The sequence below is a fragment of the Sinocyclocheilus anshuiensis genome, unplaced genomic scaffold, assembly GCF_001515605.1.
Source record: "Sinocyclocheilus anshuiensis isolate Anshui unplaced genomic scaffold, SAMN03320099.WGS_v1.1 scaffold1102, whole genome shotgun sequence".
Lineage (NCBI taxonomy): Eukaryota > Metazoa > Chordata > Actinopteri > Cypriniformes > Cyprinidae > Sinocyclocheilus > Sinocyclocheilus anshuiensis.
In genome coordinates this window covers 813,348-840,579 of record NW_015539924.1, presented here as the reverse complement: position 1 = coordinate 840,579, position 27,232 = coordinate 813,348, and the positions used below count along the sequence as shown (strand labels likewise).

Genomic DNA, 27,232 nt, shown 5'->3' with positions numbered 1-27,232 from the left:
TTGTTTATATATTAAATATATTTATATATAATATAAAATATAAGAATATGAATATATAAATGTATAAACTTGTAAATATTTTCAAAATATATACTGTATGTGTGTGTATTTATATGTACATAATAAATATACACAGTACACATGCATATATAATGTAAACAAAAGCTTTTATTTTGGATGCAATTAATCGCGATTAATCATTTGACAGCACTAGAATAAAAAACATTTAAGAAATCAATAATTCAACTGAATAATTGATTAATCAATAGAAAACTATTATAAACCAATAAAACAACATTTAGCATGTAGATAAATTAAGAATCTCTTATACTTGTACAAATGAAAAAAAAATGTATCTTGTAATGAGAAATTCAATATAATTTTCATTGTTTTTAGTTTTATCACTATAATTTCTGTAGTAGTAATTGGTCAAATATTTAGCTTTTATTTGCATATTTATCTACATTTTTATGAATAAGATATTTTTGAAATATGTTAAACATTTTTTTAACAAATAGCAAATACTATATTGACATGTTAATATCATTTATTTATAAATGTATTTATCTTTTTTTCAATTAGTATATTGATTTATTTTTTTCTTAATAGAAATCAGTTTCTCAATTGTCACATTATTGATGATCACATTGCCAAGGTATGGTAGAAATACATTTTCAACTGATGTTTAAGGGTACAGACATTAGAGGGAAACTAAAAGATGTTTTTTTTTCTATATTAGTAATTAATATAATATTTCGTTTCCTAGATTTAGATTGGAAATGTGATATTGGATAATAGCCGTGATTGTGCTGAGCTTTTAAAAGTGCTGAGTTTTCAGAGTATTTGCAATACAGTTGACCTACAAAAGTATAAGTATAAATATAAGTCCGAGTCTTCTCTAAAAAAAAAAAAAAAGTGATTTAAAATCTTAATTAAAACTGGAAATGAATGGAAAGTTTCAACACTTTGAAACATCACAACCTGAAAAGTTTTAACAAAAAATGAGTAGATTATTTAACTAGTTATTTGATGATGTCTCATCATTGAACCCACCTCAGGGTGAGCCCGAGCCAATTGAAGAGACAGATGTGGACCGCCTTCTGAGTTCCTTGGGTTTCGGCGGTGGTCACCAGGTCAAAGGCCACTCCGACTCGTCCACCCTGAGCTCGCAGCCCTCGATCGATGAAGTGAGGCAACAGATGCACCTCCTCTTGGACAACGCCTTTGGTTTGGCCTCTGCCGAGCCAACCCCGAGCAACCACCACCACCATCACCACCACCCTCACAGTCCATACAACCCCAGCCACGGTAGCCCTTACCTGGACGGAGTTACCAGCGCACCTGGGACTATGAACCACCCCAGTGGAGCTCTACAGCGCGGCTCCTCCTTTGGACCGGATATGCACCAGTGTAGCCTCCCCAAACCAGTGAGTGCCAGTCTTCAACGCCACTCATGTTTGCAGTTCATTGATTGTTTGTATTTTGGGCATATAGGGTGATATGTTGATATATGTCACCATATAAGTATTTAGAAAGTTCACTGGTGATTGTGCTTGGCTCTGCAGGGGTTCAGGTTTACCCAGCTGCCTGATATGGGTTTGGGTTCCCCGCCACCCCTCATCCCTCCAAGAGGTGGAGCCCCACCTGGAACTTCACTAAGATGGTGAGAGAAACCTCAAAATACCTTGCATTATATTTATTATATAATATTATATTATATTGATAGCATTGTTTAAGTGCATGCTACAAAATCAAGCATAAAATTAATTTAAAAAAAAAAACTAAACTTAAATATATATTTTATCTCTGTGTTATATTATATTACATTGATAGCATTAAGTACATGCTACAAAATCAAGCATAACATTTATTTAAAAATATATAACTAAACTTAAATATATGTGTGTGTTTTATTTTTGTTATTATATTATATTATATTAATATATTGATAGCATTGTTTAAGTGCATGCTACAAAATCAAGCATAAAATTAATACAAAAATATATAACTAAACTTAAATATATATTTTATTTTTGTTTTATATTTTATTATATTATAAATTTGATAGCATTTGCACACATTGGTGCAAAATAATCTTTTGTATTTTATTTTTGTGTTATATTATTATATTATATTATATTATAAATTAAAAGCATTTGCACAAAATAATTTTTCGTATTTTAATTATATAGATTTATCATTTTATGGAGTATTTTATATTAATTATATACTTCTCTAAAATGGTGAGAGAAACCTTAAAATACATGTTCATACTCATGTTTGGACTTTTGTACATTTTGTTTTGTTGTGTTTTAGTGTGGTTTTGTATCATATCTACCTAAAAGGTACATAATATATGTATCCTTTTATGGCAGGCCAAATGTGTCAGTGATCATTTGGGGGGGAAAAAATTATAAATCAAATTTAGAAAAGAACTAATCAATCAAGAAATGAACATTTAGCATGTAGATAAATTAAGAATCAACGATCCTCAATTTGAACAAATTAAAAATGCATTTATTAGTCATTTTGTAATGAGAAATTAACAGAATTATTTTCATTATTTTGTATTTTTATTCAGCAATATTTTTAAATTAGTAGTTAGTAAAATATTTAGTTTGCTTGTTTATCTGAATTTTTAAATATATATAAATAAATCTAATAGCACCTACTTACCCACATGTGAATAATTATGATATATTGATTGACTTTTTTAAAATTATATCTATTGATTTAACTTTTTTAATTCATACATTTTTTATTAACTGCTTTATCAGTTTCTCTGATGATCATTGACTGTCACTTTGCATTTTAGAGGTAGATTTGGTAGAAATACATTTCCAGCTGATGTTTATGAACATCTGAGGGACGTACTGTCCCAACGACAAGGTTTTTTGCACATTTCTTTCCCCTGACAGTGTCATAGCACATAGCATTACAGCATCACATTGCCAGCGTTATTGAGATGAGCCTCATGTATATTTAAACAAGATTTTTTCCTCTGAGATGCTGTGGCTGGCATGCATTAAAGGTGCTTTGCATGGTTGTCAGTGCTGCTGACTGCACTGAGGTGTGTTATGCGGCTCTGAGGCGATGCCGGCCAGCGTTGCCCCCTGGTGGTTTGATCACATTATAACAAGACTTCATCTCTTTTTGTAGCTCCACACCAGACATGAATCTGAAGCCTTGTGTCTCTGAGGCCTCAGAAATGAGTCAGCACAATGGCACCCCCTACCTGCCAATCAACCGAGCTCCTTTCCCTGCTGTCACTGTCGACGAGTCTATGGCAAGCTACTCAGGTCAGTGTGTTTTGGTAAACGTTATTATAATACCACATTTTGTATCAATTTTGGAGATTTTTGGTTTCCAAAGATGTCAAAAAATATTTGTATCTGCCTTCCAACGTTTACAGGAAACCCAATGACAGCAGTATATGCCATATCTGCCAACCGGCCCGGCTACTCGGACTACTTCGTCCTGTCTCCACCGTCCTCCTACCGGAGCCCGTCTTGGATGTCCTACCCTCCAGAGCCAGAGGACCTTCCACATCAGTGGAATGACACGGTAAAGGCAAGCTCTGTTTCTATATACAGTTCCTCCAGTGTGACTAACCCTACCCGATGACTCCTAACACATCTCTGGTATTGTGACCTCATTACCTTCACATCTTGTTATTGTCCTCAAAGAATCAACAACCAACCTTTATTCATCTGGATTGTCTCTGTTGTGTTATCCTAAAAGTGAATGTAATTTTCTTTCGTTTGAAAATTTCTTACAGAACCAGTGTCACCTGGAGACCATCTGCTGAATTGGAGTCCTTTCTGATGTTGAGCAGACACAGTCATTTACCAGGGTACTTTGGAGTTTTAGATTATTAGCCATTTACACAGCCACGTGAGCTGATTATAAATAAAAAATATTTTACATTTCTTGGAAAATTATAAAAAAAACAATAATTGGATACACTAATGATCAAATGTTTGGAATAATTACGTTTTTTAAATAATTTTTCAAAAGTAGTCTTTTTTTAAGCATTTTTTAATCAAAAATTAAGTACAAAAAGTAATATTTTGAAATATGAATACAATTTAAAATAAATAATTTTCAGCAGCCATTACTCTAGTCTTCAGTGTCTGGATCCTTTAGAAATCATTAAAATATGCTGATTTGGTGCTCAGTTAAAGGATTATTGTTGGTGCTCAATTAATAATAGTTCTTATTATCATAATCAATGCTGGAAACAATTTTTGCTGCTTAATATTTTTGTGTAATCCCTGATACATTTTTTTCAGGATTTTATTTATAAATAGAAATTTTAAAAACCATCATTCATTTGAAATAGAAATCTTTTTCAACATATAGTTACTTTTAATTGTTTTAATTTTCTTTTAATTTAATTAGTTGAATGCATCCTTGTTGAATAAAAGTTTTTTTTTTTTTCAATCTTACCAGACTTTTAAATGGTTGTGTATCACAGTTTCCACGGATGTATTAAGCAGCAAAAACTGTTTTCAATATTGATAATTATAATAAATGTTTATTGAGCACCAACTCGGCATATTAGAATGATTTCTGAAGAATCACGTGACACTGAAGACTGGAGTAATTATGCTGAAAATTCAGCTTAATTGTTTTTTTAACTGTTAATTTAAAAAAAGGTAAATAAATTAAATTATAATTGTACATTTATTATTAATTTAATTCTTAATATTAAAGATTATTAATTTAATTCAAAATATTAAAGATTTTACATTATAATTATTTTTGACCTTTTTAAAAATTATATAATCAAATAATTGTCCATACAAGGCAATATAAAAAAATTTAATTCTGTTGTTGTTGTTATTATTTTAGTTTTTTTACTCACCCTCGTATTGTTTCAAACCTGTATTTTGGAATAGGTTTGGGATGACATGAGGATGCACTGTTCCTTTAAGAAGCTGCTATGTGGTTTTATCTTTCAGGGTTTGAACCACCAAAAAGAATCGTCGCCTACTCTGAAATTTTGGATTCAGCGGCCCCAACCGACCACGATGCTCGGCCGAACAGCCAACTAGACCCACAAGCCACAAACTCGCCTGCCAGCCTAAGCGAGATGCAGCACCCGTTATTAATCAACGTCTACAGTGAGGGTAAATCACCACAAACAAACAACAGGTTGCCTCACTGGCCAAAACTGTGTTTTCTTAAAGCTTTTTCAAACTAAGAAGTGTTGTATCTAATGCAGGTGGTTTTATGTGTGTTTTAAACACCCAAGTTACTAATAACAAAAAACTGAAATGTATTTTTTTCCATCTTGGGCTTTCCTTGCTTCATCGATGCCTATCTGTGTCTTTTGCTCTCAGTCATGCATTTTTTTTTAAAGAAACGAATATTATTGCAGGCGATTCTTTTCGTGCACTCTGTACAGCTTACGTAAAAAAAAGCGACGATGACGATGAATGATGTAAAAGAAATCAAACATTTGGAGGGATGCGACATCCTTTACTGTATTTACTGTAGTCACAATGCAAAAAAAATTGTATAAGCCTTTTCTTTTTTTTTAAATACCATAGTTTATGCTGTAATAAAGTGTTTCACGATGCACAACTGTTCATGAAAGGCATGAAACGTTTAGGTTTGACATGGGAAGATAGCCATAAAGGTTTAGTGGACAAAGAGATTGATAAATGATGAATAGATGAAGGGATTCATATTTTTACTAGCCTTTTTGTAACTACTGGAAGAGTTAACTATAACTACATATTTTATTGCCTTATAAAAGGTACCAAAACACACACATATATATATATATATATATATATATATATATATATATATGAAATAAAATATGCAGCATACACCAAAATTGACTTGAAATTTGATTTAGAATATATTGATCATATAAAATCAAATTGAAACGGTAGCATACTATCTTAATAAGACATAAATTCGCTATAACTAAGCAAGTACAGTGTTACAGAAGTAACATTGGCATGTGCTCTTAAGAGAATGAGTCTAATGCATGTAGTCCGGACATATGATTCATAAGGGCTTTGTATGTCAAGTAAGTCGCATATTTTCTTTGGGCAGTTATAGGATGGAAATCTATTGCAAAAAGGTTAATCACAGCAGAAGTATCCCATTAAATAGACGCTACCTTTCAATGTACTTTACAAACCTTTCGTTGTTTTGTTCGAGGCCCATTTGCAGAATGAATCAAGGTACATAATCGGATTTTGAAAATTACATAATGTGTTGTGTAAATTATTACAAATGCCACTACTGTTTGATTTGTGTTTAAATAAACGTTGTCCTTTCCGTTTAACTTCGGTGGTGCAGGGGATGTGCAAATATCTATCATGTAATTGTTCCTTTTTAAAGCATTTTCTTTTCATATTTTTATATCAATTGAATCACCCTTTTTTGGCCAACAGTGGAGGACATTGTGCTAAAAACTGTAAGATATTGTGCTTCAACTGTAAAAAAAAAAAAAAAAAAAACTACAAAAAAGAACAAAAAAATGCCTCGTTGTGAACCTATGTGAGAAAATTGTGTAATATTCATTGTGTACATCATCATAACAAATAAGATGTCGACTTCTTTTCCTACTTATACAACACTAAACAACTCCATATTTGCCAGATGTACTGTATATTTTCATTCGTTACTGTAACAAAAATAATTCGCTTCAAACGTTCTACTTATTTTCTTCCTGATTATTTTATTTAGCATAACATGTCAAATAACCATCATTATAATGGTTTAACGCTTTGAAGGACTCATTTTTTGTGGGTTACACACTGAATCTAATAAAAACTAAGAAACATTTGATCATTTAAAAAAAATGATAAAATGGCTTAATATCGTGTGTAGAGTCTTATTTTTGTGTGTAAACAATACCTATGACCTTGCTAGCCTAGCTTTGCTTAGCGTTTCATGTCCTGTCCACTAGAGGGCAGCACTCCCCCTTTATTTTAGTTCTCCACTGCAACCAAAACCTTCCTCCGTTACAAAATCATTCCTGGCATTGATGGAGCGGCTTTTATTATCGTTGTAAAATCCATTATGTCCCCTAACTCTATTTTAAGCACATTTCGAGCCGTATTTCCAGCTTTGGATATTAAGGTGCCGTCCCTTGTTGCTATCCCCTTCCCTTGAGGGGATCCATTCACTCACATCCCTACCTGCCAAGGTGTCTTTCATCGGCCTGACTTGTGGACTGTCCGGGAGGGCAGGCTGTCAGACCGGCTGAGGTGAGTTTCTCTAACGACAAAAGCGGCCTGTCCACTTCGATCTCGTCTGTGGCCCTTTACTGTGACAGCAAAGCCATTCAGAGCCACACGAGTCACATCATTCACTGCAGGGACGAGGCTTGTCTCTCCCACATGTCTGGCAGCATTTAAAGCGCTAATCACGGTTCTCCTTATACTGCAGGTAACGCTACATAGAGTAAATGGATTTTTGGTCATAATTCACACCAAACGACTTACATTATGACTAGGCTGGCAATCATTTAGTTTAATAGTGACCAAAGAACACTACGCAGGTAACAAAAACTACTAATTAGAGGCTATTGCTAAACCAGGGTGAATGAGGGTGATGTTGGACACCTTTGCACTTTAGACCTGCAATTTATTGTCACCCCTTGAGACCTAGATCTATTACTTAAAAAACATTGTAAATGCTGCGTGTGTGTGTGTACGTAAATTAAACTATTATTTATTTAGAAACTTTTTTGAAAATAATGATTATGATGTGTACACATACAGTACACTTTTTATTTGATGGCTACGCCACGTGATATTTTTTGAGTCATTATTTTTAAATACTTCTTGAAAATGGTATAAATATTTTCCAAAACCTTATTAAACAAACATTAATTTATTTATTGCATTATTTATTATTTATTTATAAAATATTTGTCTTTACTCGTATATATTTGCTAAAATATGTTTCAAAATATATTTTTGTAATATATTTTCAGCCAATATATATTTTTGGCCATTTTTGTATATATCTGAATCTATATTTAAAAAATATAAATCATGTATATACTTTTTAAAAGTATTTCAAATATATTTTGCTCACCATACATTTCAGTCCAAGAAAATACATTCCCGTCACATTTGACGAACAATCTATTTGTTGTCTGTAACATGTAAACACATTGGATTAAAAATAAATAATGAATAAAACCTAAATGTAGATTACTGTAAGACTGGAAATTTATTTTCTTGCCCCCAAAATATATTTTGGTATATGACAGCAATTTCAAAATTATATATTTAATTAAGCTTAACCGTTAAGATTATATATTTAGCATATATTTAAAATATATTTTGGCCAGAAAAAAAAATATATATTGTTTTGCTATATGAGTATTATGGACAGACTTGTACATCATTGACCTGTATGCAGTTTACTGAAATTGTCACTTTATCTTTTTCTCACTGATCCTTTGGCTTGTCAAAGATGTTTGGCCTTAGAGCCAGAGCAGCAACTTTACCTTAGGCTTGGGCTACTTGCACTGTTGTGAAGGATGTAAATAAGCGTTTGGAGCCCTTTCAAGCTCTGCTGGCTCAGCTCGCGTGGACTGCCTAGGAGGCCTGGTGTAATAAGAGATGTTTAATCGCCTCTTTCAGTAATTAATGTGCAATCACTGAAAGGCAAACAAATGGGAATTGCACAGCACTCAGCAAATGATCCGAGTGGAGGGTATCAGCCACTCGGAGGATTTACATTTCCACTGAGAGAGAGAGAAAACACAGCTTAAGTGAACTAAATATGGTTAAAGCTAAAGTGATTCTCATTTAAGAAAGCCATAAAGTGACATAATGCGAATTCAGGCATGCATTTTTAACAAGTTGGGGAAAGTAAAAAATGATAAAAAAATATGGGTCCTCGAGGCATCACGTGGCTCTTGGATTACAGAGAGAATGTAGGTAGGCGAAGCAGTGATATTATTAACCGAAGATGTTTACATTTTAAATACGCCAGGAGGATATTTGCATATTTATCTCAAGCGGCTTAATTTTTCACTGTCCGTGTATTTCCTGCATCGCAGCTCTTTACACTGAAAGCATAACAGCAAATGCTCATTTTGTGTTACGGTCCCTGTGGTTTATTACAGCTCTTTTGAATATTTAATAAACATGGCACTATTTTGGATGCATATAATCTATTCACTTTAGAATCTAGAATTTGCTAAAGCCAAAGACTTATTTTTCTAACATTTTAACTCATATGAACCGCTATGGGATATGCAAATGCAAATATTCAAGAACTAAATTAATTTTGAATTTCGCATATAGAGTATGACTTGAACTGAGTTAGGTAACCTTAAAAGAACATTGCCGCATGATCACACACACACACACACACACACACACACACACACACACACACAACAAACTGAAGGACTCACGGAAGTTGTGGTAACAATCCAGCAGTGATACTAATGCTGCACAGCTCTGGTGAAAGTGGCAGCTGCATGTGATAAGGAGCTTACTGGATGACTGCCTGAGTAATTAATAGTTGGAGAGGGTGAATCTATGTTTCAGCTGCCCCACGCCGGCTCTGTAGACTAAGAACAATGACCCTCACCACCCAAACTCCTTCTCAGTAAGACAGAAGACTGCTGCAGCACCCTCTAAGTTCTTTATATCCTTCCTTTGCAACACTGAACTGTGTGCTTGACAACCATTCTATAAATATACTGAATGCAGCATTGTTACCATTAGCTGCAGACCACAGATGAGCAACTTCTTTTTTTAATTTAATAACTGTTTTAGTGTTTGTTTGTTTTTTATCACTTACCTCATGTAGTCTCACAACATGCCCTATTATTATTGCCACCACTGTATTATTGCTCAATGTGTGTTCTTTGTAGAAATAACCAATAGCATTTTTTTAAGGTAAACTATTGATGTACCACTATGGCACCCAAAAGAACTGTAAAACCAATGATTAATTAATAATAGAGTGTGACAGTCGGGTTCTGGAGGTAAAAACCTGTTCATTTTCTCCATAGAGAATTTTTTTTAACAAAGACGGTCCTTTTGTGAGCTACAAAGTTGTTAATCGATGGCATATGCTTTTGTTGAAGCCATCTGCTTTATTGTTTTGACTTGTGGTGCGCATGACCATCACAAGGGCTTGTGGTGAAAAACTGCATTTCCCTTAACGCTGTACAGAAATCTTCTCCAATCGAAAGAATTGCGGCAAGTGACATATTAAACTATGTTGTCAGGATACTTAAAGTTATAGTTCACCCAAAATTTAAATTCTGTCATTAATTACTCACCCTCATGTCATTCCGAACCCCTAAGACCTTCGTTCATCTTCGGAACACAAATTAAACGGGTCATATGATGCGATTTCAAGTTTTCCTTTCTCTTTGGAGTGTTACAAGCTGATTGTGCATAGATAAGATCCCTGAAGTTGCAAAGACTAAAGTCTCAAAACCAAAGAGATATTCTTTATCAAAGTTAAGACTCTGCCACGCCCCCCTAAAACGGCTCGTTCTAACACGCCCCCACATATCTACCTCACTATGTGGAAATATTTGCATAATGCCGCCCAAATGTGCACGCAAAGAAAGAAGGCGTGGTTTCAGTAACCGCAGTTAGTGTTGAAGCAGCCATGTCAGGGAGACGCTGTGTGTTTCTAGGCGAAAGCAAAAGCACTTTATTTGGCCTTCCGAAAGTAGATGCATTTAGGAATCTTTAAGATTACTTACAACAGAACAGCAATGCATTTTATGGAGGACCGTTTCGTGAACCTAGGAGAGGAGGTAATTCTGACTTTGCTATGACAATCTGGCGCTTCTGAATCAGCTACTGTTTTGTTATTAGTTTAAGCATTTGCTATTGACTGTTCAAATGCGGAGTTTTGCGCATTGTGTGTGTGTGAGTGTGTGTGTGTGTGTGTGTGTGTGCGAGCGAGAGAGAGAGAGAGAGAGAGAGAAAGCGAGAGAGAGCGCGAGCGAGAGAGAGCGTGAGAGAGAGCGAGAGAGAGAGCGAGAGAGAGGGGGGGGAGGGGTCACATCACAAACACATACCAGCTTCATCACTGTGTCTGTACTGCGCTTGTCGGAAGGAGGGACTTTGTAGAAAACGAAGCATTTGAGAGAGGCGGGGCATAGAGGACCTACAATAATGTACAGTATTTGAAAAATAATGTGTTTTTTTAACATTAAAGCATGTCAACATATTCTGTTACACCAAATACACAAAATAATGATCTTTAAAAAAGCATCATATGACCCCTTTAAGGTATTTTTGATGAAATCCGAGAGCTTTCTGACCCTCCATAGACAGCAACGCAACTGAACACGTTCAAGGCCCAGAAAGGTAGTAAGGACATCGTTAAAATAGTCCATGTGACATCAGTGGTTCAACCTTTATTTTATAAAGCTACATGGAATACTTTTTGTGTGCAAAGACAACAAAGATAATGACTTTGTTCAACAATTTTTCTCTTCCGTGTCTGTCTCCGCCACCATTCACAAGAGTCATCAAGACAAACAGGGTGCAGTTACATTTGTTGCCAGTAGTGGTGCAGAAATTAAGCATTTCTAAGGTAAGCGCACATGTCAGCTCAGAAATTGACATTCAAAATACACCTGCTCACAAATAAGTAGTAACCGGAGTAAAAAGTATGACAAGAACCGTAAATATTATGTGCTATTTTAAGTGTCACAAGTGAGATAAACACTGCTCTCGATAGACGCTGTTTCTTTCACTTAGGTGTTTTGGTTGAGTCATTTTCTAGCGCTAGGCTCGACTAGAAAAAGCAAGATGTCAGCTGAGTCAGTGAACATGCTGATGCAATGACTAAGAACATAACTTGGGGTTTTAGCAGAATGTTTGTGAGTCAAACTTCCTGAAGCAATATTTTGGATTTGAACGCCAAGGACGCTGAGTAGGCTAAGTGCTCTTGGTTGAGTCAGGGCGCGAAAATGTCTCATTAGTGGGACGGAAACAGAACAAATCTCGAATTAATGAACTTGTTGGTCTTCTGCTATTTCTGTCTGAACTCCATTCGGCATCTCCACCGCAATCGTCCCGTTTTTACACGGGCGATACGAGCGCTAAGCTCATATAGATGCCTTGTTTGGCCAGAAGCAATTCCATTTGGATTCTCTCCCAGGGCTCATTATCAAAGTCTCATCTACTAATAAGAAGGCAAGGCTATAATTATAGCTCAATTATACCTGGCACAGCTACGGCTCTGATTAAATTGTTGAAAGGCAAAATGAGAGCCTGAAAGGGAATGAGGTAGAGGCATTGCGGGAGGTGGTGGAGAGATGATAAGGTTTTCAAATGATAAAATTGTGCATAGGCTGTTCCCTAAGCTGAATTTTCTTATTCTGATTGACAACTGTTTCATGAATTAGTAATTGTTTTGTGTCCTGCGCTGGGCGATGTTTACTTTGCATTTGATTTAGGGCTGCACGATAAATCGCATGCGATGTTTAACGCGCATCTTGTCAGTAAAGACGGTTCTGTAATCAGCGGTAAATCTCCATCACCTGCGGGCTTTCACATTGAGCAGCATTAACTACACAGAGCCGTTGTTCACTGACGAGTAGTGTTGGGTCGTTCTTGAACGATTCGTTCATTTTGAACGAATCTTTAATGTGACTCGGGAAGAACGAGTCGTCTCGGGGAGTGATTCGTTCAGTCGCGCATGCGTAACATTCTATGGTATCTTCGTACAGGAATTAGTTCACCTGTTACGAGTCTTCGGTTTTGAGTCGTTCGTTCATCACGTGACAGCCCCATAAGCTTTAACCAATGCAGTCTGAGCCGGAAAGAGAATTGATTAGTTCATCTCGAGTCTTCGGGTTTGAGTCACTCGTTCATCACGTGACAGCCCCATAGGCTTTAACCAATGCAGTCTGAGCCGGAAAGAGAATACTGACGAGTTGCGCAAAACCACGTTCATATTAGCGCGATTTTTTGCGCAGCTCGTCAGTGAACAACGGCTCTGTGTAGTTAATGCTGCTCAATGTGAAAGCACACATGTGATGGAGATTTACCGCTGATTACAGAACCGGTTTTCTGACAAGATGCGCGTTAAATATCGCATGCGATTAATCGTGCTGCCCTAATTTGATTAGATGTGTATTTTGTTTGCTCTTAGAAGATGGTTATCATAGCTGATTTTGACTAGTTCGTGGCGTTCTCTGGGATCACCTAAATCACCCAGTCTTAGAAATGCAGTTTTATCCGCGGAACATTTAATTATTTGCCCCTCCGCTTTCTGTAATTTACATAAATATTTGCTTTTGTGCGGACTTATGCACCTCACAGTAACTGGGAAACCTAGATAAATTGTAGGGAAAAGTAGGTAGAAAATGTTCAATCATTTTTCTGTCATAATGTTCTGTTCTTAGACATTTGATTTGTTTAACTTTTTTTTCTGAGAAAGCAAAATATTCTATTCCTATTCTCGTGCAAGGCAATGACTCCATTCATTTGCATACCCGTTACTGATTGGCCGCGTCCGCCTTATGCAAATAAGCGCTGGTGAGGTGGGTTGCAGCGTGCTGTACCGTTCAGAACGCTAGTGCAGCATCAGCAGTCTGACAGCTATAGACGCTCGGTCTGCTGTTTGCTCTTATCTGTCCGCTCACACTGTCCTGAACACCCTAGAAGAAATGCAGGTACACATTTAAACACGATTACTCTACAGTAATGGGAGACACAGCAGCCCACACAGAGTACTTTTGTTTTCTGTAACATGCAGATAGCTGTTCTATTCTGACAGCATTGCATTAAGTAGAAAGGATTATTTAAGGGTTATTTGAGGTGAGTGGGAGTAATTGTAAAAAGTGTACCCTTAACGTTTGAGATTTTGCTTCTGAGGCGTTCTGCTACCTGTGTTAATTAAATGTATATTTGAATAGAGTCGGGTACAGTTACTTTAAGAAACTGGAAATACTCCCAGGCCCATGTTAACATGCATATGCTAATATACCTGTAAAGGTGGTAGATGGCCCTCATTTCTACTGATCTAGTTGCTTTTTAATGCAGAATTAAAACCAAAAATATATATATTTATGTTGCTACAAAATAAGGCCAGATACATTTCTGCATCTCTGCGGACGTTATGTAATTATTTATGATAATACGAATTCATTTTTTAAAAGCCTTAACCACTTAATGTAAACTTTTTTTTTTTGAATAAGTTTAGAATAGCATATTAGCATACTACTGTTATTACTTATACATTGTAAATTATGCAAACAGTATGATACATTAGTTCATAAATGCTACATTAGTGTTTTCATTTGAGTTAAAGTTTTAGCACTTTTATTATGTGCTTTTGTCGTAATTTTTAGTTTTTTTTTTCTTGTTTTTTTTTTATTCAGTTAGTTGCCTATGCGGCAATTTTTCATTTGATTTCAGATTTAATTCAGTTGGCGAAAACAAAGTTTGATTGTTTTTGTTGACAATAATAAGACTGGTATGCTTTTTTTTTTTTTTTTTGGTGTTCATGTAAACCCAGATCACCTAATACTTTCCCAGAATGTAAAGTGTACAACAAGGGCACACTATGTTGAATGTATATCCCACAATGCAATGCACCTGACTTTCAACTCATTTTTCTTTACTCATTATTTAGTTGGACTGGCCAAGATTTAAGACATTTTTGTCCAAAATTGGATCAAGATTCAAAATTATAATTTTTTCCCCCTTTTTGTCACTCATTGACTGTAACATGCTATATTTAAAAATATCAATCATGATACAGCATATACTAAACAGCAGTGTTGGGGAAAGTTACTTTTAAAAGTAATGCATTACAATATTGCGTTACTCCCTAAAAAAGTAACTAATTACATTACTTAGTTACTTTTTATATAAAGTAATGCGTTGCGTTACTAAAAAAGTAACTAATTACGTTACTTAGTTACTTTTTATGGAAAGTAATGCGTTATATTACTTTTGCGTTACTTTTGCGTTACTTTTTAAATATGAGCAGGGCTTGATTGTTTTTAATATAAGAAGTTGTATTTATAGCAAACGTAAAAGCCCTTTCGCACCAAAAAGTGTAATGAATAAACCTCGTAATGCGTTACTTTACTAGTTACTTAAAAAAAGTAATCTGATTACATAACTCACGTTACTTGTAATACGTTACCCCCAACACTGCTACTAAACAGTATGCTAGTATTCTTGCATAGCTCTTGATTGTATCTGAAATTACATCTCATTCCCAATAGGGGGCGCTGTGTGTCATTTCATCTTAGGAGAGACGGCTTGTCAAGATGTAATAGTTTAGAAAGACTCGCAGATCCACTTTTCCCTCCCATGATGCATCATGGTACCAAATGTCCTTTTCTTTCCAACTGAATGATACAGCATGACAGTCATTTTTGCCTTATCTGGCTGATTGTCAAGTGTGAATCGATTTTCAGCGGAGGCTATTTTCTGTGACTGTAATTCTGTCACATTTTCCATTTTCTGTGCGTCTTCTCTTCTTTGAGGAGTTAAATAAAAGCGCTGTGTCTCTTTTGCCACTGTCTCTCTTTTAATACTATTGTGAAAGGGAGGGTTTTCACAATGAGCCTGATAGCTGAATGTATTGTGTCTTTCAGGGCTGGTGAATGTCATTTCACAGCCTCTCTCCCGACCTCTTATCCTGTCTTCCATTCTCTCTGCCTTTCTCTCTTATTCTCCCTCTCTCTCACCTTTAGGAAACAATAGATTCACTGCATGTCCCTGTGGCTGACTGTCCCCTGCCCACACACATTTTCTCTCCATCTGTCACTACATTTTCCTACCTCTTCATCTATCTCTTGGTCCATCTATTGACTGTGACTGCCAGTGGGATAGTGTGTGTGTGTTTTAGGCTCACCACCTCATGACCAGCTGCAACCTGCTCCACTGTCAAGCTTTTCTGAGTCTGAATGTTTTGTGCTATTCTTGTCCTTGTCTCTTATCTTGCACATATTTTGAGCCCCCACACGCAGCTTTTCCCCCTGAAACCAAAAACTTTTCTCTGGCTGACTTTTAGATGTCCATTTACTTGGCTGTTAACAGGGCGTTATATGTAGGTGCCATGGATACACTTCTTTTTTTTTTTTTTTATGTTTTTGAATATTGTTCACTGAAAAAATGCGCATTAACTAAATGCGTTTTACCGAATCTCATTGTGAGGCTTTCTGTTGCATTATAGAAATGTTTTGTCAGGTACTTGCCTAAAATTGTATGCCTTCTCAGTTTGCTTCTTTTGAATTACTGATTTTATTTGAGTCAGAAATATTAGGTTATTTAACTTCAAACAAAAGTCACTTTATAGGATAGGTTGTGGTAGCATTGAACAAATTTGTGTTTTGAACAAATATTTCTTGTTTAATACCATGCACTGACTCTTTTTGTTCACATGGATCTCTCTCCTGTGAAGTGTATGGCTGGTTTTGGCACAAATTAATTGTTTGCGAACAAACTAAACAAATGTGCCATGTTTTTTAATATAATAGAAAAATATAGACTGGATCTTGGTTCTCTCAGTCGGTTGTTGACTGGATGAAAGCACTTGTGAATGTAATCTTGTGGGTGTTTATGGTGACCAAATGATTGAACAAGTCTGGAATGCGTTTTACCGAAAGATCCAGTTAAGATATATTGATTAAAAATTATGAGGTCAAAACTAATATAAAAAACGTATGCACGCATAAATTGTTCACAATAAGGTCAATAACGTGTTAGCAGCTTACCAACTTTAATTGTTTCTGTTAATAATTACTTGTATTTTGAATCAGTTTGTCTAATTAATTATTCAGTGACTCATAATAATAAAAAATACACAAAAATAAGTCATAATAGACAAAAAGACATAGTATTTCGCCATCTACTTGTCTAATGTGGTAGGTTCTCTAAATGAATCGGTAACTGAATCCGAATCTTTTTGGTAAACCAAAAAAATAAAAAATATTTAAAGGTGCACTAAGCAATATTTGAAAAGCGCTTTTGACCACGGTGTCGGACCGAGTCCCAAAACACACTTGTAGCCAATCAGCAGTAAGGGGGCGTGTCTTGTAATGATAGAGAGAAGAAAGCGCTCAATTTGAGTGCACAGGACAGATATTAGCAGATCGACTACAGATAGAGAGAAATGGCAGATAAAAGAGGAAAATATCAGAGAAACAAAAAATTTAAAAGAAGGGTTACGATTAGGTAAGAGGTAGGACCCGCATAAATATCGGAGCAGCTTTCCAGCGGTGGAGAGAACTCAAGGAGCGGGAAGGGCTCGAATCAGACCCTGAAGTTGCGTTGTTTCTTCTTGATAGGTGAGTAACGTTAATTTTGCTTTGTTTCACACAACTTATCCGTGTTGGCTTTTGTTTGAATATGCTTGTGTGTCATCTTCACTTGTTTCCGCGATCGTCCTTGCTGTGGTTGTGTACGCACATGTGGGGCGGAGATTTCAAAATAGGAGTGAGGTCCTGTTGGGCTATGGGCGTGTTTGTTGTGATGCTTTCAAATATCAACATCGTTTGGCAAAAATCGCTTTGTGCACCTTTAAATCAACTAGGTGAATCAAAATAATCTACCAGTTTTTTTTTGTTTTGTTTTTTTTTAAAGTTTAGGTCTATTGGTTTAAATGGTTTGTCAACATACTTTTTAACATTATGTTTAAACCGATAATTAATCTCTGAATGAATCAGTGACTGAATCCGAATCTTTTTGACAAACGAAAAAAAAAAAGAACTTGGTGAGTCAAAATAATCTATCAGGGTTTTTTTTTTTTTTTTTTCAGTTTTGGTCTCTTGGTCTAAATGGTTTGTCAACATTTTTAAACCGATAATTAATTTAGAAACGTCATCACTTCCATTCTTTGCCATTCATTCTCATCAGCAGACTTGCTCCCTCACCCTACATCAATTCCACCTTCTCAAAGACATCATGATCATGGTCCCTTGACTTACATTAGTGTAAACTGGCTTTTCATCCAGCCATACCAGTCATGGGGCGCTGCTGATTCCAGGCATGTTTCTCATTAGTTCTCATTCTGGAATCATGTGACAGGGCAATCAAGCCTCCGTCATGGCTGTCCACTGGGATCTGGACACATACTGGATCTCTGCGACCTCCATGGCCCACCGCTCTTGTGTGGTACAACCACTGTACCCCATCCCCCATGTTCTCAAGTCACATTAAACTTCTGTGGCCAGGCAGGGAGCTGAGTGATCGTTTTCTTGACACAGTGCTAATAACACTTACTGGACAAAAACTGCTTACACTAGACCACAGGGAAAGCGGTAACAGGAACAACCTCAAGTGGGCAATGGAGAATTTTTAAAAATGAGTAAATTACGCCCTTAAAATGAGGTCTTAAACCTTTATTTCTCTCTCTTTCTTTTGCTCTTTCTGTATGTTGCAACAAAGTGAAATGAATGGTCTTTGTCATGCAAAAATTTATTAACCTATTGAAGTCTGCAGGCAACTGTGGTTCGACAGCTTTTTTCAACTTATTTTTGGGTGACTAGATGTTTTAAAAACAACTGGCATACAAATAGACAACCAGATATTGACAACTTCTTGTGTCTTTTCTGGGGGATTACTCTGAAGAAAACTTGGCAACTTTAAGGGACAAGTGGGCAAAACCCTTACCACCATCCTTTCATGGGATTTCTGCAGAAAATTATACGACCTTATGGGTAAATCATCTACATGATAAAATACTGCAAACGCTATGGTCTTGTGAACATGATGCAAATATTTTAGCTAAAACTTATCTCAAATTTACCCTCTGTTAGGATCCTAAGATGACATCTTGTGAAAGCATGTTCTCAAATGCAGAGTCTGAAAACAAGCTATTTAGTTTCTTTATCACTGAATGTCATCTTAAGGAGAAAAGCTTTTTAAGCAGATTTTCCAAACTGTTATATAGTACAAAATGCAGTTGTCACGTGTGTGTTCCTATTTAGTTCCTGTTTGTCTTTATTTGGTCCTTCCAGTTCCTTTTCCCATTATTAGTAATCACCTGTTCCTTGTTATTAGTTATCCTCATCACCTGTCTGCCCCTCGTTATCTGCCCTATTTGAGTTCAAACCCCCCGTTCTGTTCTCCCTTGTCTGAAATTGTTCATGTCAACCTTGCTATGTGTGTTTTTCTGTTTCCTTTTGATTATTAAAATTAGTCAATTCTCCTACGTCTCCTCGCTCCTTTGCTCCGCGCTCCTACACAACAGCAGTTCTGTGACAGAATTCCAGACCTCACAAAAAGTAAGCGGTGCCCCTTCTCCCCGTTTTTTGTTTTCAGTTTTTGAAAGTTTTTTTTGTTTTCCCTTGTGTTCGTCCCGCGGCATGGAGATAGCCGCTCGCTTCTCAGCCCTAGCCCGCAGAGATCTCCCCTTTGTGGACTATGCGGGGGAGTTCTGCGGGATCGCCGCGAAAATGGCGCTGGATGACGTGACACTCAACTTGCTGTTCTGGATCTGGGCTAATTACCATCGCCTCCGGTGTCTGGAGAGTGACCGGCCCCGATCCAGAACCAGCTCGCTGTCAAGACCGCCGGCCGCCACTGACTTAGCACTCCTGGACATGGCGTTGCCTCTGGAGTTCTCGGCTCCTGTCCTCGCCCCGGAATCATCTCCGAAAAGTTCTCCTTCGTCTCCGCTGGTCCCGTCCAGCCCTCCTTGCCCTCCAGTGTCCGCTCCTCCAGAGGATTCCTAGTTTTCCCTAAGAAATTTTTTTTTGGGGGGGGGGGCATATACCCGTGGCAGTCTGCTCCACCATGGCCCCCTGAGTCTCCTGATCCACCATGGCAACCTGAACTCCCTGATCCGCCATGGCTTCCCGAACTGTCTGCTCTGCCATGGCCCCCTGAACTCCCAGATCCACCCCGATGGTACTGTTACGGCGCAGGACGCGCCTTCCGGGAGGGGGGCGATATCTGTCACGTGTGTGTTCCTGTTTAGTTCCTGTTTGTCTTTATTTGGTCCTTCCAATTCTTTTTCCCATTATTAGTAATCACCTGTTCCTTGTTATTAGTTATCCTCATCACCTGTCTGCCCCTCGTTATCTGCCCTATTTGAGTTCGAGCCCGTTCTGTTCTCCCTTGTCTGGAATTGTTCATGTCAACCTTGCTACGTGTGTTTTTCTGTTTCCTTTTGATTATTAAAATTAGTAAATTCTCCTACGTCTCCTCGCTCCTTTGCGTTGCGCTCCTACACAGCAGCAGTTCCGTGACAGCAGTAGACTAAACCGCAGTGTTATTTTATGATTTTAATTTTAGTATTTTGTTACGTTTTTGTCATTTTTATTAATTTTATTTTATTTCAATTTAGCTTTATTTTAGTCTATTTTTTAGCTTTAGTACTTCAATATTTATATTTTTATATCAATAGAGCATGTCGTTTCTTTACATTTGACCAACATACTATTTCACATGAGTTCCAGAGTTGAATCTATGTGAGAAAATTCATACTTAGTTAACAGTTTAGCTCAGTCTGACAAAAGAAAAATAGAGCAGTGTTGATTTACAGTGTTGTGCTGTGAGGTGCTAGATATGTGTCCTTCTGCAAGCGTAGAGGGGTCACAGTAACATACATCCTGTTTCAGGGTTGAATAAAGACGTCCTCCTTTTCTATCTCCAGAAAGCTAGTGACCGTGGGAGTTTAGATTATATCTATCTATCTGTCTATCTATCTGTCTGAATTCTTTGCAAGCAGGTAGACAGACAATAGGTGAAATAGTGGGCTTAATGCACTGTATAACACTCACTATTCCATGCAGTGAGCTTATATATGGCACATGTTAGCATACATACAGAAACTTTGCCTACTGCGCATACCGTATGCAGCGTACTATATTGTTCAGAAATGTTAAGAGAAACTGATTGCATGGAAGGACTAAAAATCATATTGGCTGATTGTCACAATATTAACCAGTGCTTTCCGATTACATCTTGAAAACTCTGGCCGCCAGATCCACAGCAGGACTTATCCAATACGTGAGAAAGTTTATTTTAGTAGATGCGTGTAAAAATAAAACAGCATTTTACTCATCTCTAGTGTTTAGTTAATATTGGTTGGGAGGAAAAAGGATGTGGACTGTAATCCAATGTTTATAGAAACGCTAAGAGTTGTTTGTGTGTTGCTTTAGCTCCCTTGTGCACTTTTGAAATTTTCCGTACAAAAACAACCCACCAAACCTCATTAAAGCAGCAGACTAGAACTGATGCAACTGGCGGGTCTTTTGTGGTGTTGCATTCAAAAGTCAGCAAGGTTCTGCATCATGGGACAAATGCATTAAACCTTTTAGTAAAACACAGAAGTAATCAAAAGTGCAGCTAATACAGCTAAACTTAAAAGGAGATACGGTATGTAATTATATATTCACATTCTAGATGTGATCAACATTTACACTTGCGTTGTATTTAATATAGCCTATATGGTTTTTTTTTTTTTCAATTTGTGATTGCAGATAATGGGTGATTCGCTCGGATGCTTTATAACCAGGATTGCAGTCCATGCTCTGGAGCTACAATTCAGTAGGCTAATTAGCAAATGAAGAGAGAGCATGACAGTCTAATAGCACAAAATTGCCCCTATTTCCTGACAATCTCACTGTAATTTAAGTAAAGAATACCAAGCAGCCAAATTATTGTTGTTTCAGCTGAGAGAGGGCTAGTAATGATCCATGGCCCTAGTTTCAAAACCACAACATGTACCTGGGACAAAACAGCCCTAAATGATGATCGCTACAAATCATGTTATGACATCTCTGTGCTCTGGAGACCGAGGTTTGTGTGCTTTTAAGACTGCAGAATGGATCATCACATGTTTTGATTGCCTTATTGACTCATGTCTGGTCCAAATCCATTTTTGAGGCTTCTAAATGTGTGTGTTCTTGTATTCTGAGCTTGCAGGTATAGACAACTGAAATTATTACTTTCAGTTCATTTTTTAAAATATTTTAATTAGTTAATTCATTAATTTATTCAGTTAAATACATTTATTTATGAAATTAATTCAGCTATTTATTTCACTTCTTTATTTTTATGAATACATTTATTTATCTTTTTTTTAGTTATTTTGTTTATTCTTATTAATTTTATGTATTAATTTATTCATTTCTACTGTATGTATTTTATTAATACTTTTATTCATTTTTCTTTTATGTAATAATACATTTATTTTATTCAACACTTGTATTAATTCAGTTATTCATACATTTTTATTTAAAGTTTTTTGTATTTTATTAATGCATTTATTATATTCATCATTTTTATTCAGTTATTTATTCATTAATTTTTATTTTATATTTTTGTTTTATTAATACTTTTATTCATCAGTTTTATTCAGTTATTTATAGGGATGCTCCGATCCGCCTTTTTAGCCTCCGATACCGATTCCGATACCTAGGGTTAGGTATTGGCCGATACCGATCCGATACCAGTGAAGTTTTTTTTCCCCCATTTAAATAAATGTACAATTTATATATCTCTGTGTATGGAACTGATAATCATTCTTTCACAATCTACTAGATACAGACTACTTCATTATAAAGAAAAATAAAATAAACAATAAATATGAAAAAATATAGGCCTATGTATATTTATAATCTATGACAAAAATGTATCATAAACTAGGTTAGTGGAGAATTCGGCAGCAAAAGTTATTCTAGAAAAATCAGTGCACAATAATTTTAGAAATCCAAACATTTAGTGAAAAAACAATATTTTGTGGGGAACAAATAAAAGTGTTGCACTAAATATGGTAAAATGTTACACATTGCTATTTGTATTCGATCCGAGAAAAATGGCACTATCGGAGCCGATACCCGATATGAATATCGGATCGGCGCATCCCTAGTTATTTGTCCATTTTATTTATTTTAATAATTTTGTATTTTTAAGTATTTTAAGTACATTTGTTTTATTCATTCATGTATTTATTCAGTTTATTTTATTCATTCATTTTTATTTTATGTATTATATTAATGCATTTCATTTATTCATTCTATTTTATTCACTTTTATTTTATTTCTAAGTATTACATTAATACATTTATTTTATTAAGTTATTCAATTATTTTATTCATTTATTTTTATTTTATTATGTCTTTTGTGTTCATCAATTTTACTGTAATTTATTTACATTTATTAATTATTTAATCATTCAGCTTATATTAACTATTTCAATTGGCGCTTGACATTTTCTCACATCCTGTTTTGGCAGGAACTGGCTTTGTACTTGTGGCAAAGGTTGTGTGTGAGTAACATCTTGTGATTCTGAGTCCAAACCAAACACTTTTATGGCCTCCTGCACCCCCTTGCTCTGAGTGTCAGGGCTAAAGCGCTAAAATGGAGAAAAATGCACCTTGCCCTCATATTGAACACATAAATCATCAGAGCATGGAGGCCTTGACTGCTGTTTCCTTTCCCTCTAATGGATCCCTCGTTCCACACCTCTTCTCCTTCAGCTGAGGATCAGTAAAGATTCAGTCAGCTGGGTGTGAAAAACACTCTGGGAGATGATTATTATCTAGATCATCCTAGTTCCCAGATGCTCTGAGTAAATTGGTATATTCTGTGTTTTTAGCTCATACATTTTCATGCTATCCTTAGGATGTTACGAAATATATGCTAGTTTTTCTAGGAGGAAAAATATTTTTGTGAAACACACATATAATGCATATTTCATATGGTCAAGCAGCTTTACTGACTACCGTATATGAAACAGTCAAACTCTTCTGAATATATATATGAGAGCGATTGAGAGAGAGAGAGAGAGAGAGAGAGAGAGTTGGAAACACACAAGTTAGTGGAGTTTGTTGTGTCTTAGTTTGGCACTATAAATTAAAACCAGTATTAAAATTATTTGTGTAAAAGCTTTTCCCCATAATTTGAATTACGACTCAGTTTGAAGATAAATTACCCCAGTGTTTGAGTTTATAATGTGTCAATCAAATGTCTTTTGAATGATAGCTTAATCTTACAGCCGTCTCTCCTCCAGTCATTTCAAATCATTGTTTACAGCATGACGGATGCATTGTTGCCTAAACGGTGAAATATCAGACATTCAGCCTTGCAGAAATAATATAGGAACTCACACATTGATTATGTTACCTGTGATCTTGTGATTTGATAAGCAACACACCGGGAACAATTAGATCCAGTGGAAATAGGAAAATGGACAAGTTTGGTTTGCGAACGTCTCTTGAATGTTGATGGTTTCAAGCCAGTAATTTGCAAGGCATTGCAGCACAGCCTGTTGTTGCAAGTGAAGCCATATTTCATGTAGTCTCGGTCATATCCTAGTTTTTTTTGGTAGTACACTGTAAAAAAAAATTCCGTAAAATTTACGGTAAAAAACCGGCAGCTGTGGTTGCCGGAATTTTACCGTAAAAAATACGGTAGCAATGTTTTAGGTTTTACGGTTTTAACTTAAATTTACAGTTAAATACCGTATTTTCATTAACTGATATAATGTTAATATACCAACCTATTGAAGTACTGAAATCTGTTTTGTACCTTTGTAATACACTGATAATCACCAAATGCAGGTGGTGATGAGAAAGTCACATGATGAACCAAAGCCCATCACAAGCAGCTTTTAAATAATAACATATATAGAAGGTGCACAGTGTCATTCACACAAACACTAAACACCATCATGGTAACACACATGAAACTGAAATAATGCAATAAACATTCATTTGACAACATTAGGTGTAACACACAACCCTAATATACAAAACTGATAAGAAAAAACTAAGAAGAAACATAGTTATTTCAACAAAAAACATCAAATTTGAAATGTAACAGGGAATTCTGGGAATGTCAATTTACGGTTATTCACTGTAAATTATACAGTCTTTTTCACTTCCAAAAACGGTATACTACCGTAAAATTAATGTCCAATACATGTAATGTCCAATACAGTTTTTCACCGTATATAGTAGGGGAATTTACCGTTAACCATTTAACAGGTTGTTACTGTAGCTCTTTTACCGTTAAATTTACGGTCATTTTTTACAGTGTAGTAGTAGCTTTATTCATGGTTTTGGAGGATGATTATGTCATACAGCCTGTGCTAGCATAACCATCATTTAGTTTTTACCAATGGCTGATGATTCCTGATATTGTTTATTATTATTAATATTTTTTGCTACTATTTTTATTGTCAAACAGATAGTTCACCCAAAAATAAAAAATATGTCATTAAGTACTCACCCTCATGTCGATCCAAACCCCTAAGACCTTCCTTCACAGGACTCGCAAAATGTCAAAATCCCTAGTAGCCCTTCGGGCAGGCATTCTTCAGATTTTGGTAGCCCAAAAATGAATTTAACTAGCCCGAATAAAAGATATTGTATTTTTTCTTCAAATAACAAGTCAAGAGAGTAGGGGTGCAACGGATCACAAATCTCACGGTTCGGATTATATTACATTATCATATCACATTTTGAGTCACAGATCGGAACATTTTTCAGATTAGCAAAAAAATATGGTTCTTTAATATTTAAGTAATGCTTATTATTTAAAGAACAATTTACTACTTCGATACCACAGCAAAAACTTATAGGGATGAGGGATGTAACAATTCACTCAACTCACGATGTGATATAATTCACGATACTGATTTCACAATACAATTTTCTCACAATTTCTTTTTTAACAAAATGAGATTTAAGACAGATTTAAAAAAAAAGGTGTCCTTTTGTTATTTCTCAGACCAGAAGGCTGCACATTACTGTGAAATTGAAAATGTCAAACAATATACTAACTTGAAATTTTAAAACAAATCCCAAATCAAATAAATAAATAATACAAATAAAATAAATGTCTCCATGCAAGTAAACTAAGGTTTTTCCTGTGTATTTTAATCACAATCCAAACAAAGATGCTGCATACATGTTATTTAGATTGTAAAATTGTAAAATTTGAAACAAAAACCAAATGGTCTGACTTTAGCTTTGTGATACTACATACAAAATCTGAACAAAACAAAAACAGCAGACGGGCTGAATGAGACGCAAATGTCACTCTCTGACAGCAGGTGGCGCTTAAACAGGTATTTTATGTAATAGTATGCTTAAACATACTATTTATAGGCTGCTGCCCCTTTAAGAACGAATGCACGGATCCAATATAATGATGCACGTGCGATTTCTTTCTCTGCTTCTTACGTTCATTTAAGACATATGAAAATACTTGCCGAGATAGTTAGTTATTTTGACATAATTTTGCGTGTATGTGTCCGTTCACGTGAAAGAGGAATCAATTCTGTGTTCGTGCTCTGCTTGAAACGCCGCTCTGTATGTGCGCGCGAGGACCGAACTGAATTCTTCATGCGCATGAATGGTTTAAAACGCTTGAATGTTTAAATTGGTAAGACTTAGAAACACATGTAAATGATAAATTATGGTCTGTTTCACCCCTACAAGCGAGTGAACAACACGAATTAAGGAAGGGATTTTATATCACTATTCAAAAAAATGAAAATTCTGTTATTAATTACTCACCCACATATCGTTCCAAACCCGTAAGACCTTCGCTCATCTTAGGAACACAAATTAGGATATTTTTGATGAAATCCGAGAGCTTTCTGACCCTGCATAGACAGCAATGTAACTACACTGTTCAAGGCCCAGAAAGGTAGTTGGGACATCATTAAAACAGTCCATGTGACATCAGTGGTCGAACCGTAATTTTCTGAAGCTACGAGAATACTTTTTGGTACTCTCGTGAACACGTGTTGAAGACTGACACGGAAGAGAAGAAATTGTAGAATAGAGTCATTATTTTTGTTTTCTTTGTGCAAAAAAAGTATTCTCGTAGCTTCATGACCTTGAACGTGGTCTATGGAGGGTCAGAAAGCTTTCAAATTCACCCAAAATATCTTAATTTGTGTTCCAAAGATGAACGAAGGTCTTACGGGTTTGGAACGACATGAGGGTGAGTAGTTAATGACATCATTTTTATTTTTGGGTGAATTAACCCTCATGTTGTGTTCTGGTCTTTTTGACCCAGAGAGGTTTACTTTTTCCTGAAAATGTTAGTTAATGTTATCGCATTGGACTAAAACCTACTGACTTTGCTGTAGGGTATAGCAACTTCCCCAAATTATCACTTCAGTTTTTTGATAATTTTTGTACTTTTTCCCCCCAATTTGTTAAAGGGGTCATATGATGCAATTTCAGTTTTTCCTTTCTCTTTGGAGTGTTACAAGCTCTTGGTGCATAAAGAAGATCTGTAAAGTTGCAAAGACTAAAGTCTCAAATCCAA

General features: G+C 35.8%; 1 protein-coding gene across 4 annotated transcripts in view; it reads left to right on the top strand.

Annotated features, from left to right (window-relative positions):
- The window catches only part of kiaa1549la (KIAA1549-like a), a 55,083-nt gene extending 49,311 nt beyond the window's left edge, over window positions 1-5,772 (top strand). For 3 of the 4 annotated variants that reach the window (XM_016483723.1, XM_016483721.1, XM_016483720.1), the window contains 6 exons: window positions 1,059-1,427; window positions 1,566-1,663; window positions 3,160-3,299; window positions 3,413-3,570; window positions 3,779-3,853; window positions 4,965-5,772. In XM_016483723.1, coding sequence (XP_016339209.1) covers window positions 1,059-1,427; window positions 1,566-1,663; window positions 3,160-3,299; window positions 3,413-3,570; window positions 3,779-3,808 — 795 coding nt within the window. In that variant the 3' untranslated portion in view covers window positions 3,809-3,853; window positions 4,965-5,772. The remainder of the gene's footprint in view (window positions 1-1,058; window positions 1,428-1,565; window positions 1,664-3,159; window positions 3,300-3,412; window positions 3,571-3,778; window positions 3,854-4,964) is intronic. The other variant, XM_016483722.1, reaches the window with a different exon arrangement.
- The last annotated feature ends 21,460 nt before the right edge of the window (window positions 5,773-27,232 follow it).